This window comes from Capra hircus, chromosome 3 (genome assembly GCF_001704415.2).
Source record: "Capra hircus breed San Clemente chromosome 3, ASM170441v1, whole genome shotgun sequence".
Taxonomy (NCBI): Eukaryota; Metazoa; Chordata; class Mammalia; order Artiodactyla; family Bovidae; genus Capra; species Capra hircus.
In genome coordinates this window covers 69,661,620-69,675,274 of record NC_030810.1, presented here as the reverse complement: position 1 = coordinate 69,675,274, position 13,655 = coordinate 69,661,620, and the positions used below count along the sequence as shown (strand labels likewise).

The 13,655-nt window shown below is 37.5% G+C and overlaps 1 protein-coding gene across 10 annotated transcripts in view; it reads left to right on the top strand.

Annotated features, from left to right (window-relative positions):
• Positions 1-11,011, top strand: part of EVI5 (ecotropic viral integration site 5) — a 224,730-nt gene extending 213,719 nt beyond the window's left edge. For 8 of the 10 annotated variants that reach the window (XM_018045762.1, XM_013962626.2, XM_013962629.2 and 5 more), the window contains one exon: positions 6,801-11,011. In XM_018045762.1, the coding sequence (XP_017901251.1) occupies positions 6,801-7,112 (312 nt within the window). In that variant the 3' untranslated portion in view covers positions 7,113-11,011. The remainder of the gene's footprint in view (positions 1-6,800) is intronic. The other 2 variants (XM_018045764.1, XM_013962630.2) reach the window with 2 other exon arrangements.

Sequence of the window (13,655 nt, the reverse complement as noted above, 5' to 3'; positions counted from 1 at the left end):
TTTGGGAAGCACTCGTAGGTTTACAGAAAAATTGAGCAGAAAGTGAAGAGGTAAACCCCCTCAGCACCTTCCCACAGTTCCCCCCGTGAACGTCTTGTGTCAGTGTCATACAGAAGCTAATGTTGGCACATTAACTAAAGTCTGTCTTTACATTAGGGTGCACTCTTTGTGTTGTGCACCCTGTGGGTTTTTACAAATGTACTAGTTACGATGACTTGTAACTGCCGTTACTATGTCATACGGAATAATTCACTGCCTCAGTCTCCTGTGCCCCACCTATTCATTCTTCTCTCTCTCCCTTTTAACCTCTGACAACCACTGGTCTACTTACTGTCACTACAATTTTGCCTTTTCCAAAATGTTATATTTGGAATTATATAGTGTTTAGCTTTTTCAGATTGACTGGTTTGACTTAGCAGTAGGCACTTAAGATACTTCCATGTATCTTCTTGCAACCCCAGCACCCCTAACAACCTAATATTAAACTGCTTAGCAGTTCTTAAGACCTCTCTTTGGCCTGCATACTTTTAGTACATGCTTCATCTTTTTAATGGAGGCTTTCAAATGTGTGATACCATGAGATACTGTTTAACCAGAAAGAATTATTGGTACAGATTCAATCATTTGGAAAGAAACCAGGATCCTACTTAAAGATTTGGAAAGGATCCACTCTTTCAAAAGGTGGTGTGTGTGTGTGTGTGTGTGTGTGTGTGTGTGTGTGTGTGCGTGCGTGTGCGCGTGCGCGTGTGCGTGTGCATGTGTGTGTGTTTTAAAGCTCCTGAGTTTCCTTGGAGGCCTCTCCTCCGGAGTGGAAACCAAAGGCCTTAAAAATCTTATTTTTAACAAGTTTCCAAGATAGTCTTATCAGGGAAGTTTGGTAATGCTTTGGGTAGGATTTGTTTATTTTTCTGGCTCTAGTTGTTAATATTTTAAGCAGATTTATTGAGGCAAAACTTACATATCATAAAGTTCTTCCATTTTAAGTGTAAAATTCAATAGCTTTTAGTGTATTTACAGAGTTGTGTGACAGTAACCACAGTCTAATTTTAGGATATTTCTGTCACCCCAGAAAGAAGCCTCATGTCCACTTTCAACCGTTGTCTTTCCCCTCCGCTCTTCCCTGGTCATAGGCAGCCACTAGTCTACTTTGTCTCTGTGGACTTGCCTATTCTGGACTCTGTATAAACAGAATCCCGTAATATGTTGTCCTTTGTATTTAGCCTCGACTCAGCTTAATGTTTTTGAGGTTCATTCATGTATCAGTACTTCATTCCTTTTTACTGCCTTTCAGTTGTACGGAACAGTGTCTTGTGATTATTTCACCTGCATACATTTATTCAAATGATTGTCTTAGTGTTTTTCATTTTATTGATGTATTCTCTTATGTTTAACTCTCCTCTTGTTGTTCAGTCGCTAAGTCATGTCTGACTCTTTGCTACCCCATGAACTGCAGCACGCCAGACTTCCCTGTCCTCCGCTATCTCCCAGAGTTTGCTCAAGTTCATGTCCATTGAGTCAGTGATGCTATCTATCTCATCCTCTCCTGCCCTCTTCTCCTTTTGCCTTCAATCTTTCCCAGCATCGAGGTCTTTTCCAGTGAGTTGGTTCTTCGCATCAGGTGGCCAGAGTATTGGAGCTTCAGCTTTAGCATCATTCCTTCCAGTGAATATTCAGGGTTGATTTCCTTTAGGATTGATTAGTTTGATCTCCTTGCTATCCAGGGGACTCTCATACAGTGCAAACTCTACTCTAATACAGTGCAAATCTCCTGTTATGTTTTAGTTCTCTTCTTTCAGTTTAGGTGTACTATTAATTTTACCTTTGTTTTAAAAATTCATCTTTGTCTTTGCATGGTTTGACAGCTTATTCCTTTTATTTATTTACTTATTTATTTGGCTGCACTGGGTCTTAGTTGTGGCACATGGGATCTTTGTTGTGGGGGCGGGATCTTTAGTTGCAGCATGGGATCTTTAGTTGTGGCAAAGGGGAGCTAGTTCCCTGACCAGGGATCGAACCCAGGCTCCCTGAATTGGGAGCGTGGAGTCTTAGCCACTAGACCACCCAGAAAGTCCCTGATTTCACCTTCTTGAAAAAATCTTTCCTCTGGCCTGCTTGTCTACTTCAAAGAGCTGTCACCATGTACAGGTGGAGGCCTCCTGCATAGCTGTCATCATGGGAACTTTCTTTGTTATCCTAGGGATTCCTTTTGCCTCACTTATGCATTAGACTTCCTTTTTCCTGGATCAAAAATAAAAGCATGTCTTTCTTGGTATACTTCATTTTGGTGGACATATCACTTACCTTTCTGGGGGGAAAAAAAGATGGAGATAAACTATAGAAAAGATTTATCTGATTTATCATGATTGACCCCAGATTTTAAGTCCTTGATGCTTTTAACTCATACTTTAGCCTCACATTTACTTGATAGTTTGTATGAGTATAAATTTTTTTAAGATAATTATAAATTTTTAAAATATCAGTTAGAAATTTTTTTCAGAATTTTGAAAGCACTAATCTATTGTCTAATACTGTTCTGATTCTTAATCTTCTGTGTAAAATTTGTTGGTTTGGGCTGGATACTTTGTCTTTTCTTTGTTCCCAGTGTCCTGAAATTTCACTGTGATATATACCATGATATAGGTTTACTTTTAAACCATTGCCTTGGGCACTTGATAGGCTTTTTCAATATCAAAGCTCATATCTTTCAGGTCAGAGAAATTTAAGTCTAAGACCCCTTTTTAGAATATCACTTTTTCTTTTTACATGGATGCAGTGTCTTCAGAAGCAATGAGTAATGCTTTTTTTTTTTTTTTTTTAAGTTTTTTCTCCCCAAATAGTCTGTTAACTTCTTGTTGCCTTTTTTATGGTTCTTTTAAATGCTTTCCTTAAATGTCTGATAATATTTGACTCTCTGCTCAGACTTAAGACTACAGAACTTTAAAACCTGACAGGAAGGTCTGAATGCCTGGGTAGGATGCATTGACTAAAACCATCATTGTATCATGATCCTGCTGAGATCCTTCTCTGAGGAATTCAAAGATTTCCCAGAAAGGATCCCTTAACATACAATTCCAGAGAGTCCTGGTGCCTTTCTTTCCTTGTGAAATCTCAGAAGTACTTTGAGGCACATTCGTTGCCTTTAGAACCTATGTCTAACTTCACCTAGAAAAATAATACTTTCTCTTTTCCATGATATGAGTGCATTATTGGCACTTCACAATTTAAAATTTTTGTCTTTGCTTTTAGTGTGAAGATATTCCTATAGTTTTTATAAAATTAGAAGACGGTGGGCCTCAAAAAGGTACACTCAAGAATATATGTGTACTTTTCAAGACAAGAGTCAATAGCTTCTATCAGGTTCTTTATCCTGTGATTGACCCCCCAAAAAATGTCAAACAAAACCAAACAAAAGAAAAAAAGTGAAATATTGTGTAAAGGGTGGTCCTTACCCTTGAAAGTACATCAAAATTATTCAGCTTTTTTGAGCATATACATTTCTAGATTCTACACTTATACCAGGAAAAGGTTTCAGGAAAAGATATTTCAACAGACTACTTGTTTCAACCACCAGAAGGTAGAATCGGCCCAAAACAGCTTGGTTGTACTACTGAAAGATGGTGTCCATTTGTATATACCAGACACACACACAGGCAGAAAGATGTTCATAGTTCAGCAGCACTTTTGTCCTGAATAAATGATAGTTCCATTTTGGGTAAATCAACTCCTTTCTGAGTCAGCCTCATTTGGTTTGAACAGAGGATCTACCTCAGTGATCCTTTAACTGAGCATATCAACATCTCCTGAAGTACTTTTAAAATATATAAATTCTGGGTTTTCACGCTCTGGATTTGGGTTCATTAAATCTGGGGAGCAAGTTTACATTTTTCGTAGGCATCCCCGGTTATTCTGATGCTGATGATCAGTGAGCCATATTTTGAGATATGCTAATCTAAATTTGCGACCAGTGTTATCCTTGAAAGTTTTTGTAGTGGGGTTGGGTTGAGAAGGTTACTTGTCTGCATTTTTGTTGTTTTTTTAAATATAATTAGTTCCTAGAAGTCTAGTAAAAAGCCTGAGCAGTACAACTCTTAGACACAGACAGCAAAAATGGCACTTTAAAAGGCACAGCTCTGGACTTCTCCCAGGAAGACTCCTTTTCAGAGGATGTGGAGTCCCAGAGGACATCCCTCCCTGAAAGTGAAAATGTTAGTTGCTCAGTCATGTCCAGCTCTCGGGGACCCACTATATAGCCCGTCAGGCTCCTCTGTCCATGGATTCTCCAGGCAAGCATACTGGAGTAGGTTGCCATTGCCTTCTTCAGAGGATCTTCCTGACCCAGGGAGCAAACCCAGGTCTCCTGCATTGCAGGCAGATACTTTACCATCTGAGCCACCTTGAAGACTAACCCATTTGAGCCCACACTCTGGGTACTCAGTACCCTGGAATTCCTTGACCAGATGTTTATTTTCAGGGCCTGCATAGGCCTCTACCCTCTCAGAACCAATATGCACACTCCTAGGTCCAGGGGATAACTAGATAGCTTCAGTTTTATCAAATAGTCCCTTCCCTTCAGATTTTTCTTCTCTCCACCAAAAACTTTTTATGTGCCTTTGCTATTCTGTATTAGCAATTATCAAATAAGGAAGCATTTTTTAAATTGCACCTCTGATGTTGAAGAAATGACCCTTCTATCTATAGTTTTATTTCCTATAATATTTGAGGTCAGTGATTACATTTGATATGAGGCTGTGGTGTTTTAATTGCAGTAAATTTTGTTAAAGAAAAGCTACAGCTTTCCAACAATCGGGAAGTTGTAGTTCCTCTGCCACAATCCTCCTTTATAGCCAGGAAGAAGGAGGACATGCACTCTGTATTATTTCTTCAAAAGGGTCTGGGGACAAGAGAAAGGAAGAGATTAACTGACTTAATTTTATATTTGGAGCTATAAATCATGTGTTGCAATTCGGTGATAGGATGTTGCATCAGAGCATGGCAGTTGTAGTAATGCAGTGGGTATCACAACCACGGGGAGGTCTCTGTGGTGCTCTATGCCCTTTCCCTGGAGATTCAACTTGAAGTTTATCTCCTTTGTGCTATGCCAAAGAGGAAGGTTTTACTTCAGTTACATAGTAACTCACAGTGATGTTCTCTTAGCCTAGGGCACAAGAATTTCTTAATGTCTGACGCTTTCCCTGAGGCAGACATCGCTTTGTTGAGCCCCAGCATCCTTCTTGTTTCCCATTGTCACATACCAACAGAGATTTACTAGGGTTTCTTCACTTCTTCCCGGATGTCTATCAGGAAAGCTAGGAGGTGTTATGGCAAAGCTGTAATGTCTTTACTCTCAGAACCGTTAGTTTTGAAAGTGTATGTAATATTTCCTGAATATTTCACATTGCCTTTATCTCAAGATTGGAAAGGTAGTTAGTGACCAGGAATTTGTCCCTAAAGAACAAAAATTGCAGGTTGATAATACTGATAAGGACAAGAGATATGAAGTGTATTTTTAGCAAATTCTTGATAGTCAAAGTAGATTTGGGTAGTTATTTGTTTTTATTGTTTTAGATTTTTAAAAAAAACTTGTAGGAGAAAATTCATGATGAATGAGAGAAATTAAACAAGTGATAATATCAAGATTAAATTTTATATTTTTGAAACAAATTCTTGAAAAGAGGCTGATGTCTTAATTGTATGGTAGTGGACATGATAGTATCTGTTGGTAGGGGGGGTAGGAATTTGAAGGAACTGAGGCAAAGAAGGGACAGATGATGAAAAGAAAATCACTCAGTACTGGTAAAACTGGTTTGGGAGAATGTGGTTTTTGATGTGTGACAACAGTGGGTTTTTCAGTATTGAACTTTAGAGTTTGTCTGACTTGCACACCCAGTAATAGATAGCATTTGATCTCCATAGCCCTTCCCACACAAGGGTATGGCCCTCTAAGACTCCAGGGATGGAGAAGCAGAACCTGGTTCCCAAAGATGGAAAGAGAAGAAAAAGAGCTGAGTAGTATGTGCCATTCCTCTCCACTACCCCTTAGTGAGAGAAGTCACTCTCTCCCTGGGAAGAATAGGGGAGAGAAGACAGAAATATTATACGTTCCCTCTACACAGAAGAACATATCATGGTGGGAAGAAAGCATCTCTGCTCTTACTGAGTGATAGTGGTATGGTGGTCTTTAGGCTGTTTTAACAGGATGGAGACTCAGCAAATGTTTTTGATTTGTAAACCATTATCATCATTATTCACAAAATTATGGAGACGTGCTCTAAGACAGGGTGTGTGATAGTTCAGAGTATTGTCTTTATTAAGTTCATTTCTTCTACAGACATACTCTGAAATATTTACAGGTGAACTGATAGGATGAGATTTACCTCAAAATAATCAGGAATATGAGAGGTATATTGTAACAAGACTGTCCATGATGTGTTAGATGTTGAAATTAATGATGGGTACAGGGGTTTTATGTTATTTCTAATATAGCAGAGGTTCAGTTTGAATCTAAACTTGACTGTTGTATGTCCTCAGCACGCCTTACTACCCGAGTCTCTCATTTCCTAATCTCTAAAATGAAGACAGTAAAATCAACCACATAGGATTGTTGTAATGATTTAACTAAAAATAAATTATGTGCCCATTGCATGATATTTAAGAGTCACTAAAAAATTGGTAGTTACTATTTATATCCATAAATTGAAAAAAGATCAAGGTATCTTCTTGTTAAATATGAAATGTTTCCTTTCTTGGAGTGTGTGTATTTCCCCAAGTTGAGTATATTAACTTGGATTTTGTTTTGACAGCTCAGGTGCCTAAAAGGCCAGAGAGGCTTCTCCAGCCAACCCCCTTTTGATGGAATCCACATCGTCAACCATTTAATAGGAGATGATGAATCATTCCATTCCTCTGATGAAGAGTTTATAGATAATTCCTTACAGGAAAGTGGCATTGGTTTCCCTTTGCACAGAAAATCTGGTCCAATGTCTTTGGACCCCACTCTGGCAGATGGTAGTGAAAGCGAGGCAGAAGACAGCACTCTGGAGACCAGAGAGGGCAGTCGAGTGGCTCAAAAGGAGCAGCCCCTAAGAAGAGCGTCGTACTCAACCGCTGTCTGACCATCACTGTGACCTAGACTGTGCATTTTTCTTTAAGGGATCAGTTATCATGACAAAGGGTTTTTGGAACATATCTGTTTCATATGTATATGTGTGTATATATATATATATAAATATATATTTTACAGTCTTATCTGCCTTTTTATCTTTGCCAAATCTTCACCACTGACTTACCATTGCCATAAAGTAGAATAGAATATGGTTAATGGGAAAAACGAGGTTCTAACAGTATTACTAAATATTAACATTTCTTGTTTAGAAAATGCAATTATATCTATATGTGGGGAACCATTTTGAAGTTCAGAACTATGGAAAATTGAATTTTCTTCAGACAAAGCTGTTCTCGTGCAATATTTTATGCTCAGTGAACAAATTGTATATTTATATTTATCAGTTTGTTTTCAGAGCAGCTGTCTACACACTTTTAACCAAGACATACATCTGAGTTATCTTGGTATTTTGTGTTTGGAAACTTTTTTTTTTTTTAACTAAAATTACTGCTTTATTAGTGGGCCATTGAAAATTCCCAAACACAAAGCCTTTTTTCACATAATTTTATAAACACAAGTTAATGCTTATCTTAAGAATTTTAAGTTTTGTTTTAATTTCAAATTTTTATGTGCATATGATGCTTCCATGTGTTGCCTACCAGAGTACTAGTTAGCTACAAATACATTGGGTTTTTGTACATATTTATAAATCTGTACCACCCAACATTGAACATTTTATATGGAGAATGTACTTGTTGAAAAATGACTGCCTTCAGCATTATAACTGGACCTATGTAAATAATAGGTTAAAGAAAATTGAAAATAAACCAAACACTAATATTGCAATAGCTTTAGTATTTTGCTTAGCATTCAACACTAGCAGATTCATAACTGATGCTTATTCAAAGACACTATTGGTGAAATCTTTTACTTCATGTGTATGTAACTACTAAATTTTTCTTGATTAGAGAGGTTATAGCAGGCATCACTTAGTGTTAATATTCTACTTAATATAATTTAAGCAATGGACTGAGGTCCACGATGCACAACAATTATATCTGCGAATAATCTATGAATGTTATCTTCAGATTCTCTAGTTACTGATCTATAGGTGAAGCAAGCCATAAGAATCCGTTCCTACCAGTTCTTTATCATCTAGATTTTTTTTTCCCTAGAAAACTGATGTCTGTCATTGATAAATTAGAGGAAACACCCAAACTACATTTCCACTATGGAAAGACTCCAGAAATGTGGTGGCTGGATGCTTTCTACTCTAATTTTCCTCAGCAGCTTATGAAAAGAAAATAATCCTCAAGAATAAGAGGAGGGCAGAATTCAGTAAATACAGAGGTAAATTTTGTATAATATGTTGCATGCAGAAAAAAAATTACATGATAAAATGGAATAGAAGAGACAAAACTAGTTTTCTAACAAGGAGGTAAGCCTTATGGTACATTGTAAGCAAGGCTTTCCCAGCAAGCCCTTTGTAAGCAAGCTCTTGAGAGACAAGATTGAAAACATGCCTCCTGTGTCCATAGCTCCAGGCTAAATTCTAGTGGTTAAGTAATTTAACTGTGGCCACAAGTTAGTAAATATCAGAGCTAAAGTTTTAATCCAGATTGTTCTGACACCAAAGCATTTGAAAAGGCTCAGCTAAATGAATTTATCAATTCCCTGCTTTTCTGGCAGTTAATGTGATTTAAATAAATTTGATTTAAACTGTTTCCTGGATATATTACAGATATATATATGTATGTATAGATATGTGAGTATCAACATTCATAAGCTACATAAAGCTTATGAATGTAGGTGCTACTAGAATTGTCTGACTGGTGCCTTTGAGATTCACTTTTTGGGTTCATTGCTGTCATTCATGAGGCTGTTGATGCCCAAGTGAAGTGAGATGATTTATGGCAACAAGATAGCTTTGACCCCCACATCAAGAAATCTGATTGGTCCAGCCCATAAGCTAGTTCCAGCCAACAGCCTGTTTTTACATGACCCACAAGCTAAGGGTGATTTTTATATTTTTAAAGAGTTGAGGGGAAAAAAAAATCACATGACAATCATATGACCTTCAAATTTCAGTGTCAATAAAGTTTTATTAGAGCATACCCATGCTTCTTCATTTGCATATTGTCTGTTACTGCTTTTGTGCTACAGTAGCAGAGTGAAAGTGAAAGTGAGTCGCTCCTGTTCGACTCTGTGAACCAATGGACTGTAGCCTACCAGGCTCCTCCCTCCATGGGATTTTCCAGGCAAGAGTGCTGGAGTGGGTTGCCATTTCCTTCTCCAGGGGATCTTCCCAACCCAGGGATCAAATCCAAGTCTCCCACATTGCAGGCAGACGCTTTAGCTTAAAATATCTACTGGCTGTCACTTTAGAGAAAGTTTGCTGATTTTAATTTAGATACTCTAACATGTAGGTTTACGTCTTCAGTTTGTCTCAAGTAGAAGATTTGCTTTTGCTATTGAGCTAATGGTTTGGACCTAAAATTTCCTGGTGGATCCTATACTTAAAACTATTCAAAATGGAGACGGTGCCAGCTATTTTAGATTATGAAGTATTTGAAGCCATAGAAAATTCGGAAGGATATCTGTGCCTTTGGAAATGGAGGAAAAAGGGAAAGAATTCCAGAATCTTGACACCATTCTCTAAAGCATGCATCATTGACCTTTAGGGTATGCTTCATTGAGTCATTGTTATAATTTGACTTTAAAAGTATGAACATCCTTTTAGAATCATGTTTCAATTCTAAACTTTGAAAGATATCCTTAGAGAATTTCCCAAGTACTGTTTCTGGTTAGGAATTAGTTGTTAAGTAAACCTTAATCTGTTGGGACTGTTGTAATTTGAATAATGAAAAACTAGAAACAACAATCTTTTCTTTCAAGATCTTTGATTCAGATACTTCTTAGAAGGGTTTAAAATCTTCCTGGCCTTTAGGATGTAATAGGATAACTTGCTCCCTTGGAATAGTTTATTTCTGGTGTCATTGTCATCCTGGGTTGAAATGCTGAGAAGAGGTTACAAGTCACTTGAATAAAGTGGAAATTACATTGAGGTGATTAAACAGAGACCTTACAGACCAAGAAAATATTTCAATAGCCTATTAAAAAATTAGCGGAAAAAATTTTCTTCCTGGAAATGTATGTCAAAGATATAACTACGTGATTTCTACCCTTTTTGTTGATAGGTATTAAGCATTCAATGTTTGATGACTAACTGAGACATCAAGTCCCTAAAGTGGCTGGCTATTTGGGGAAGGAAAAAAAAAACTTTTTCTTGGCTCTGAATGCAGCTTGTTACTCTCCAGATAGTGCCTTTGATTGAAAACAAGGTCTAGACCTTTTTAAGTATTTTATTTCTGACATCATTAGAAATGACATGGTTCCTCATGCTTCTTTTTCTTTACATAATGCATTATAATGTTCAGATTTAAAGTAAAATGAGTGTATGAATTGTGTTTTAATAAAGCCCTTTCATGGCCAGCTTGATTTTTGTATAAGTTCCAGGCATCAAAAGCTAACATTTCATTAAATCAGTGATTTACTTTGTTAAAACAATGAACTTTAGCCTGAAAGTTATTGCTGCTCTGTCATTAATGAAACAATGTTTTTTAGTTAATTTTTAATTTAATTCATTCTGAAATTAAATTTTCTGATTAAAAATGGGGTGAATGCTATTTATAATCCAAGTTTTTACATTATATCCATTGATCCGCCTATACCTTCTTTTCATTCCAAAGAAGAGAAGATAGAATAATACGTTAAATATACTATAGAGATGCAAAATTATAATGTATTTCATTTTACCTTTGGAATTTCTTATTGTAACATTGTATGATAACCTGAAATGTTTACTTGTGCCTTTGCTTTAAACAATTAAAGTTTTCCATTTTATAAGAATTTCTGTTTCCTTAAACTATTCAACTGAAAAGGGAGTAGGCATCAAAGGTCTGTCTGAAAAGGTATAGGCTAACATCAGGTATTCATGAGTGAGGCATGTGTTCTCTGGGTATAGGGACCATATCCACCTGCTCCACCCATGTGTAACTAGTGCCAAACAGAGAGCCTGGTATATATTTTTCAATAATGAAAGGCCTAAAATACCAGGATTTGTTATTTCCTTCAGAAACATTGTTATTTTTTGAAGATTGTAATGGCAGTATTTTTATCTCACATTGTGTTTTAGGTTATTTGATTAGTAACTGGTTCAATAAATATATCTAAATATATAATTTGAATATATATACAGAGGTAATTATAAAAAGAAATTTATGCCTTCTGCATCATTACAATGTTAATATCATTTAATTCAGAAGCAGTACTTCATTGTGTATGCTGCTTTATTCCCAGAAGGATTTAAGGCACTTCACAAGGGTACCTAAACTATGACAGGATAATTATAATCCAGGGCTTCTTACCTTGGCACTGTTGACAGTTGGGGCCAAGTTGTTGCAAGTGGCTCTCCAATACCTCGTCAGATGTTTGTTAGCACCCCTCAGCTCTATGCACTAAGGGCCAGCAGCAACCCCTCCTTCAGTCGTGATAACCTAGAATGTCTCCAGTTGCCAAAAGCTGGGAGGACTGAGAATGAAAATCACCCCTGGTTAAAAATCTCTGGTATATATTTAGAAGTGAGTCAGAAAACAAAAAGCCACTAGGACCAAAACTAAAAATATATGCACCTATTGAAGGTGAGTAACAAATCCGGCTGTTTCTAGTAGCCAGTGAGAAAAGTAAAACCTGAACCACAGTGAGGTGTCTCTTCACACTTTACGATGGCTATTAAGACACACACTAACAAGTGTTGGTAAGGGTGTGCGAAAATTGGAACACTTGTCCATTGCTGCTGGAAATGTAAAATGGTGCAACCATTGTGGGAAAATTTTGTCAGTTCCTCAGAAAGCTAGACATGGACTTACCATATGATCCAGCAATTCCACTTCTAGAGAAATATTCAAAATAAGCCCTCAAACATACTTGTACAACAGTGTTTATAACATCATTTTCACAATAGCATGAAGATAGAAATGACAAATGACAACAGATGAGTGGGTAAATAAAATGTGGTATACACATGTAATGGACTATTATTCAACTATAATAAGGAATAATTTTTTTTTTCATGCCATACCTTGTGACTTGCTGGATCTTAGTTCCCCACCTAGGAATTGAACCTGGGCCCCAGCAGTGAAAGCACCTAACCACTGGACCACCAGGGAAAACCCTAGGAATGGAATTCTGATACATGCTACAATATGGATGGCTTGAAAAATGCTAAGTGAAATAAACCAGACACATAGTGTATTTCCACCAATCCAAAGTACCTACAGTAGCAGATTTATAGACATATACCAGTATTTTTGTACTTGGCCCACATATCTAATGTGTAGACATCAACCATGGGATGGGGGAAAGGGGAATTACTGTTTAATGGATACAGATCTTCTGTTTGGGATGATGAGAAAGTGCTGGAAATGAATAGTAGAGATAGTTGCACAACACTGCATGTATTTAATGCTACTAAATTGTACACTTAAAAATGGTTGACATAGGGACTTCCCTGGTGGCGCAGTGGATAAGAATCCACTTGCCAGTGCAGGGGACACCAATTCGGTCCCTGGTCTGGGAGGATTCCACGTGCCATGGAACAACTAAGCCTGTGTGCCACAGCTGCTGTACTCTAGAGCCCGTGAGCCGCAAATACTAAGCCTGTGTGCCAAAGTACTGAACCCTGTGTGTGTAAAGCCTGTGCTCCTCAACAGGAGAAGCCACTGCAATGAGAAGCGCGCACACTGCAATGAAGAGTAGCCCCAGTTTTCCGGAACTAGGGAAAGCCCACACAAAGCCAGAAGAAGATCCAGCACATCCAAAAATAAATATATATTTTTTAATGGTTGAAATAGTTTTTTAAAAATAGGCATGTTGAGGACTTAGAGTTGGCTTATAAGTTAATATGTTTAAGTGAGGATATATAGGAGGGAAAAAACCTAAGAGTCATAAGATTTACAATGCCCATGAAATAAGGTTTTTAGGTGTGGAGTTCTGACACTAGACTGTGACTCAAGCTTTGTGTCGATGAAACCTGGACAAGTCACAGACGTTGGTGGCTTCCTTACTGCTCCCGGGTCACCAGACTCCTGGGTCCTTTCCCTTCCTGCAGTGGCCATTGGCCACATTTCACATTCCACAATCCTCACTCCCTATCTCCATATGAACTCTGTTCACGTATCAGCTGTGTAGGAGGCTGCTTCTGACCCTTCCTTTCTAAAAGCCCCTTCCCAGCTTTATTTTTCTCCATTGCATTGATAACTATCTATGTATTTTATATTCATTTGTTTTAATTCATCTGCCCACACTAGAGTGCAAGCTTTATGATTTTTGTCCCTGTCCCCAGAATTCAGGACGACGTCTTAGCTCACGATACATGTTTATTGAGTGAGTGAATGAACAGTTGAATAAATCACTGTACCTCAGTTTGTTCACTGTTGGAATGGGATAAACATCTGCAAAATACAAATGTCAGTGGAAAACCCAGAATCTCAGT